Genomic DNA, 7,664 nt, shown 5'->3' on the forward strand with positions numbered 1-7,664 from the left:
TCAAGAAAAGATTAATTTTTTTTTATTAATTTGATTGTATTTTTAGCAAAGTTTTTTTTAATTCACAAGTGTAAATACAATAGAAAAATCCCTTGTTTGTGACTTTTCTTTTTTTTATATCTATTTAGCTACTTTCAGTTACTATCTCAATTTAAAAAAAACTGTAACTGTAACTCTGTATTATCTAAATTTAATTTTTGTACATGATGTTGTAATAACCCCTGGCTCACGTTGTGACTACTATAATATCGCATACTGCTCTTTGTATACTTGTTGTACTTTGTCCTTTACTAAAGAAGAAAGACAAACTAGGGGCAGCTAAATGTTTTCTCTTGTTTAATGTCTGCAGGAAAGTCTCCCTCCCCGTTGTTACGTCACTCTCCCAGAATGCCTGGGTTCCAGCGCGGTGCCCCACAGTCCAGGCCCAAACTCCAAGAAACAGCTTTCAAACTTATCCCACTATGTCGTCGTGAAGCGCAAAACGAAAGCTGGGCAGAAAGCTGGAAAGACATGCATCCGGTGAGTACAGTCGTGTTTTCGTCTGCCTAAAGAACCAAAGCTGTTTGTCTGGTCTGTTTCCTGCAAGAAAACTGGATAATTGAAGTCACAACAACCTTCGACAGAAGTTTTCAAGCGTTCATCTTTTGTTTATGAATAATCCTCCTGCTCTGGACAAAGGTCTTCCGTTTGTCAAAGACACGCTAGTTGTTCTTTGGAAAGACCTTGAGAGAAACCTGGCGTATTACTTCAAAACAAACGAGGTGGAAATACGTTTGTGCAAAGTTAGTTTCCGCAAGCAGGCTAGCTGTGAAATTTAGCCTGGGACTGGGCTTCACAGTCATCGATTCGGCCAAGCGTCTACGCCGCAGCAGCGCATCAGTTTTATAACGAGCTTTGAATAGTCTTACTTTGTCTTCTGAAAACTTTGCTACTTCACTCACAGTTGTGCTCATAAGTGTACATACTCTGGTGGAATTGTTGATTTATTTATTTGTTTTTTGACATGAATAACACAAAAACGCCATTTTCACTCTGTCAATGGGTGTTTACTATTTTTAAAAATCATAACGACCACAGGAATGACCCAATGACCCTAATCAAAAGTTTAGATGTCCTGGGGATTTTGGCTCAATCCACACAAGTTGACACAGACAGGTCTGAACGTCTGTGAAATGTAACCATTCTCACCAGGCCCTTTCCAAAAAATTAGAATATAATTCAAAAGTTGTTTAATTACCATAATTCCATTCAAAAAGTTAAACCTTTATAGGTTATAGATTCATAGAATCAGCCCAAATTTTAGAGGGCATGAATGTTGTAAACTGACTGTGACACACTAATCGACTACTAAACTCAAAGCACCACCAGGTGTCGTTATATTGCTTCGGTTTGGTTCAATGTGGGGAAGACTTGATGCCCTCCATTTGATGGGTAAGCCACAAATGTTCACAGCTAAGGAGTCTGCAAAGGATGTTATGTTAGTAAGTAAGTAAAGTTTTTTATAAAGTGCTTTTCACAGACATAAAATCACAAAGCGCTATACAATAAAATCAACCTTAAAATCATACAAAACATAAAACCAACATAAGAAACGCAATAAAATCAAGAATGAAAATAAAAAATGTTTTTAGTTGCTTTTTAAAAACATCCACAGAGTCAGCTAAACGGAGCTGCAAGGGGTGAACTATTCCACAGCCTCGGGAGCATCAATAGTCGCGTATTGGTTCGCGTTGAGTGTGCAGTGAGATTGATATTGTGAAAAAAGAATTATGTGTGGCATGTGCGTTTACATTTAAAGTTCATTTATAGGTTCCTGGTTAGACGGTAAGTCCACCAGTGGTTCAGCTCGTGGAGATGTTGCGTTTGCCTCGTAGTCGCGCAGTACACTGGTTTTATTTTATTTTTTACGACAACCTAATGCATCAACCGGCACAATATCAAATGCTTTCTCAACTTATTGAGGGTGTACTGAGCCAAAGCCGAACCTTAAATAGCCTGAGCCCTTAAGGCTTGTGCTACCAAAACAGTCTTTGTGGCACTTATTAAAAACACAATAGACACAAAATGGAAGAGCTACCAAAGCCACGTAAATTAAATCTCCCCGTTTGTCCCTCTTTGTCCAGCAGAGAGATGCTCAGTGCAGCAAATTTAGTTCATGAAGCAGGGCCAGTCCAAGCTTGAATGAGGCCTTGAGTAGAATTTGCCTTAGGGGCCCCTTCTGCTCCTCAGAACATCAGCACCAGTAACAGCTTTTCACAATGAATTTAGTAAATTCTGAGAGAGGGAGCCTAGTTTAATTGGCCAGTCTTAAAAGCAATCAGTTATAATTGTAGTTGACTGAGGTGCATTTATGAACAAACAGAGCTCAGCCTCAAAGATTAAACTCATAGCATCAGGTTCAGGGTTTCCCCCAGAAATCTTGCTACGCCCGGTGGTTGAGGTGCCGGGTCCACCGGCGGTCCACCGTGTTTTTGTATTACAAGATGTAAAGTAGACAGGAAATGCAAAAATATTACTGGGTAGCTGTATGTTACGGGAAAACCCGCAACATATAAGCCACTGGGCTTAGCATGTTTTCTGGGAGAAACCCTGATATTATATAGTTCAATTACCATTTTCTCAGATCTTTAACAATTGTTTTGCTTTCCCCATGACTCAGAAACCAAAGATGTCAGTGAAGCACTTGATGAAAGACGCAAAGGTCCATCAGGAACCCAAGTATTCACTGATCTGATATGCACACACACACACACACACACACACAGACACACACACACACACACAGACACACACACACACACACACACAGACACACACACACACACACACAGATTACAGGCAAACAGTTCACAGGATCTGTGGTGCACAAGTGGATATGCACTACATGCAACACTTGGGGGCGCTGAACTGGATCACTGTTAAATAGACTAACTGTATTTAACAGCTGTTTGTGTAAGTAATATGATTATTATTATGTCCCCTTTCGCTCTTTCACCTCCCTTCCTGTCATCACACCCAAACTGAAGACGCTCCACCGTGGGCCCCTTCCAGGCTTCGCTAGGCGCGTTTTTGAGTAGGAGGTTTTCTTTAATTGGATTATGTTGTCATCTGATGACAGGAAGCCAAAGATGGAGAGGCAGAAAACTCTCAGGGGCAGAAATTGGAAGAGGGAGAAGGATAAAGATGTTGTAGGGATATAAAAAAAAACCTTTTCAAAGTAGTTGAAAGACAATAAGTTATCTCAGTCTTTGAGGAGGTGGCTTGTAAACATTCAGGTTAGCTTAAGTTACTAGCAAAATGACAGTTGCACACTGTCCTGCAACTTCTTGCTGTATTTACAAGAGTAAAAGAACTTACTTGTTGTTCAGACAACAATCCATTGTCTAACTTGATAGTTCATTTAGACAAAAAACTGACATAGGTTCAGTCAGCAAGATTGTTATATTAGAAACATTTGACACCACAGCCCAGGGTTTCCACTAGAAAACTTGCTAAGCCCAGTCAGGGCGCCAAGGTGGTTCACCAGTGACCCATCATGTTTTTGTATTAAAAGATGTTAAGTTGACAGGAAATGTAAAATATTACTGGGTAATTATATGTTACATTAAGACATTGGCATTGAAATGCTATTTAAACCTACAACTATAGAGTCTTAAAAACAACCAATCAAAAAGTACAATTAAAATGAATATCAAATATTTGCCCTTCTGTTTAAATCAGGCCTCCCCAGGGGCCTGATTTATATAAATGTAACATTTGCTTAGTAAGCTACAATTACAATTGATTGATTTTTAGATTGATCAATTAAACTACTCCTCCTCTCTGATTTCAATAAATCGGACACAGAAGCTGTTAGAGGTGCTGATGTTGTTAGCAGCAAGACGGGCCCCTAAGTCAAATTCTGCCCACAATAAGACAAAGCTATGTAAAGCAGTCAAACACCTGGCAAAGTGGCAAGCTCTCTCAACAAAGAATCAGTCACATCTTCTCTCATGAAGTGGTGGATTTAAAAAGGGAGGCCTCATCTGGGATTGAAGGAGTAGATTGTGCAAATGCCACCATGTATATGTAAATACTAAACAGCTGCTGAGAGGAACAATTAGGCCTGTCACGATAACAAATTTTGCTGGACGATTAATTGTCTAAAAGATTATTGCGATAAACGATAATATTGTTTCAAGACCTTTTGACACTGATTTAATGGAAATGACTAATGATACATGCGATTTTCTGATAGATACACCTTATTTTCAAAAGAACACGTAACACTGGAACCGATAAGCTAAATAAAACAACCAAAAACAAAAATAAAATGGATTCTCGGTCTCCATTAACAAAAAACGCACTTGAATAAAAACTAGACAACAAAAAGCCAAAGTGGAAATAAATACTGCAAGCAACCAAAAGAGTGCAGATTATGAAGTTTGTATACTATATTGCCCTTCAGTAATCGGTAGATTTAAATACAGAAAACGGGCACATCCGACTACCTAAGGCAATAGTTCACACTGCACCAATTTCTGCCCCTATTTTCCCCTTATGACAATCTTAGATCATTGGCCGATTTAACCGATCACCCTGCAGTGTGTGGTAGATCGTCGTGGCCGCTCCGATCTAAATCAGGGGTTTTCCCCGTGGAGCTTAACGCTAAATGTGGCAGGTAGCCAATCATAAAGCGCGGATTCTTCTCAACTATAAACCTGTAGCTTAATCTGTCTTTCCTGTCACTGTTACTGCTGTATATTAAAAACCCTATTTAAAATAAACAAATGACGTTTAGTCTGGTGGGGGGGGACAAGTAAAACCTGGTGGCCTGTAAGGCTTATAATACACTGTGGGAAACCCTGGGGATGGTATTTTAGTCCTTCTGTCTCCACCATCTAGTGCAGGTCTCTTGACCTGCACTAGGTCAAGGGAGCATTCAAGCTCAGAACTGGCTTTCCAGATGAGCTTATCTAACCACTTCGTCTCAGCTGTAGATAAGCTGTTGTTTTAACAGACAAACACCACTGAAGATGGCTGATGCTGCTAGAGTCAGAGAAGGTCTTTGGTGCAGCACGTAGATGATGGCATCATCCACCCCAATGCTATACTGTAGGCAAACTGCGGTGGATCCAAAAAAAAAAGAAAAACATCAACAGAAAGTGTAGATGGTTGAGGACCAACTTTGTGAGGGTCCTTCATTAGATGCAACCAGCCTTTGGCTGCTGAGGTCCTCTGGAAGCTTGGATTTTTGTACCAGTACCACACAAGAAGTCTTCCACAGTTATGGTGCTTCCCCCAGCTTCAGGCTAAGGTTGAACATAAACCCCATGATGTCAAACAGTTGATTGGAGCACCACCTCAGGACCCCGGGGCTCTTACGGTGCTGCCTGAACCTGCAGCCTTTAGCATCTTGATCTTTCGCAGCTTGTTCGTCACCTGAAGTTTTGAAAGAGACGAGATGGATTTGGGGGAGAAAGGTTGTGGAATGAAGTCCTTTGAAGTAGTACTGGTTGATATACTGGTTCAACTGGATTAACTGGAATAATAGTTGTAATGTGTGTATAAATGTGTATAGATATATATTGCATGTACGTCTGCAAATTAAGTTAACTGATTCTACTGGTTCCATGATTCTGTAGTGATTCATATTTCTACTTGTCTTATCTTTTGTCGCACCATTTACTGGTGATTTTAACATTTAGTGACATTGTTTGTCTTTTTGTGTTCTTACTTTTCAGGTATGTAATGACGGTGGACTATCCAGGTGATTTGGCAGCTGGCACTGTCTGTTTTTAGATCTTTTCGGTCCTAAAATAGGCTGGAGGTCAGCACAACTGCCCTTCTCAAAACACTAGACTGAGCCATCCTTTGAAAACATCTCAGCCCTTTTGGGGTTGCTATGGCATCTTCTTTAGCACAATTAAAATTCTGGACTTTCCCCACTAACAGTAATCAGATCATTTTGCATTCCTGCAGAAGAACAGCAAACTTTAAAAAAATGGTTCCTACCAATACTTATTCATTCTGGAGTTAAGAGAATAACCACAATGCTAGTGACTAATGGTTATTTCTCCTCATGACTCTTGTTTGTATCTGCTTAGGCTCTTGGTCAGCGTCCTGCGCAGCTGCAGAGCCACCAATTTCCATGTAATTAGACCATGTTTCACCAGGATAATCTCAAAGGGCATGTTTATGAGGACCTCCCAGCCAGTAGGCAGCTTTTCCAATGCCAGGATTGTGGAAAACAGTACAACACCCAGTTGGGTTACAAACGCCACCTGGTTGCCTTCCACAGCACTACTTCGGGCCAACAATGCATGAAGGAGTCTGCAGCTATGTTGGAGAACCTGGCTGAACATAGCGACACGCCTCTCTCAACAGAGGAAAGCCCTAATGTGCCATTGAGAGAGAGGAAGTACTCATGTGAACGATGCGACCGGCGGTTTTATACCCGCAAGGATGTACGCCGTCACGCTGTGGTGCATACTGGTCGCCGTGACTTCCTTTGCCCGTGCTGCGCACAACGATTTGGCCGCAGAGACCACCTGACCCGCCATTTGAAAAAGAGCCATGCACAGGAGTCTGGTTTGATGCCACCATCTACTCCCAGCACTCATGTAGCTCCTCAGACCTCAACCAACCCCTGTCCAGTCAAAGAAGAGCCGAGTCCAGAGTCTTCTACGATAAGTTCTGCCACTAAGGATACCTCTGAAGCTTTTACCAGGGAAATGAGCACTTCCTACACCTTGACAAATCTAATCCCTGCTATGGGGCATCCTCATGGACTCGTCCAAGGGTCCTTGTCCTCAAGCATGGGTGTAGGACATCATCTGACTACACATTCTTCCCACTCACTTCGCCATGGTCTTCAGCCACCAGCAGCGTCACAGCAGCAACCCTATGGTAACATGTCACAATATCAGTACGGGCCTTCCTCATATCCGCGCTCTGACATGGAGAGCTTCCTGCTGGACTTTCAGAGTAACCCTTCACCTCAACTAAGCACGATGAATTCCTCCATTTCTGCTTCACCCCAGAAGCAAATTTTGGGTGACGGGCCGGACGTCGGTGGGGACACGCATGCATTACCTAGGACCCCTGCTATCTCTAATGATTTGCCATGCAACACTAACGTGGACCTTGGGTCGCTGCTTAGCTTTTTGCCTTTCAGCCTGCCACCTTATAACCCTCACATGGGGTTAGTGATGGGCTATCCACCATCCTCCTCCCCCACTTCCTCTCCATCTTCTTCATCAGGGTTCTCCTCCCAAGCACCAGGGCCTTTCACTTTTTTCCAGCCCCCCCAGTCCCACGCACCACAAGGCTCAGGAGTTTTTAACCACAGCCAGCTACCTCAGTCATATAGTCCTGCTGTAAGCAATTCCAGCTCCCTACCTCACTATTACCATGCTTTTCAGCAGTAAACAGCTCTTTTCCTGAAGTATTCATATGCACTTGTTGTATATATTGTTGTACATATTATTTGAAAACGAGCATCCAAGCAACAAGTCACCTCATTAGTATTACCTCATAACTGAAAAGATTTGAATGTTTTAGAAAATTCAGCTGAGATTCACTACCTTCCCAACCCTCAAAATCCTTCCACTTTTAACATGGAAAATGTTTTAATGTTTGAATGCAGACACGTAACCTCTAAAAAAAGTCACCTTTTCTATATA

General features: G+C 41.8%; 1 protein-coding gene across 2 annotated transcripts; it reads left to right on the forward strand.

Annotated features, from left to right (window-relative positions):
* The first annotated feature begins 311 nt into the window (after positions 1–311).
* LOC103466975 (zinc finger protein PLAG1-like) lies at positions 312–7,646 on the forward strand. 2 transcript variants are annotated; one of them, XM_008412964.2, is made up of 3 exons: positions 312–519; positions 5,724–5,749; positions 6,087–7,646. In XM_008412964.2, the coding sequence occupies exon 3, from the start codon at positions 6,144–6,146 to the stop codon at positions 7,407–7,409; it is 1,266 nt and encodes a 421-aa protein (XP_008411186.1). In that variant the 5' UTR covers positions 312–519; positions 5,724–5,749; positions 6,087–6,143; the 3' UTR covers positions 7,410–7,646. The 2 variants fall into 2 exon arrangements, with proteins under 2 accessions (XP_008411186.1, XP_008411187.1); XM_008412965.2 differs by lacking the exon at positions 5,724–5,749.
* The last annotated feature ends 18 nt before the right edge of the window (positions 7,647–7,664 follow it).

This window comes from Poecilia reticulata, linkage group LG7 (assembly GCF_000633615.1).
Source record: "Poecilia reticulata strain Guanapo linkage group LG7, Guppy_female_1.0+MT, whole genome shotgun sequence".
NCBI classification, from domain to species: domain Eukaryota; kingdom Metazoa; phylum Chordata; class Actinopteri; order Cyprinodontiformes; family Poeciliidae; genus Poecilia; species Poecilia reticulata.

Bases quoted from the DNA above. Each gene is read 5' to 3' on its own strand.
- LOC103466975 (XM_008412964.2), top strand. From the start codon at position 6,144: ATGTTTCACCAGGATAATCTCAAAGGGCATGTTTATGAGGACCTCCCA.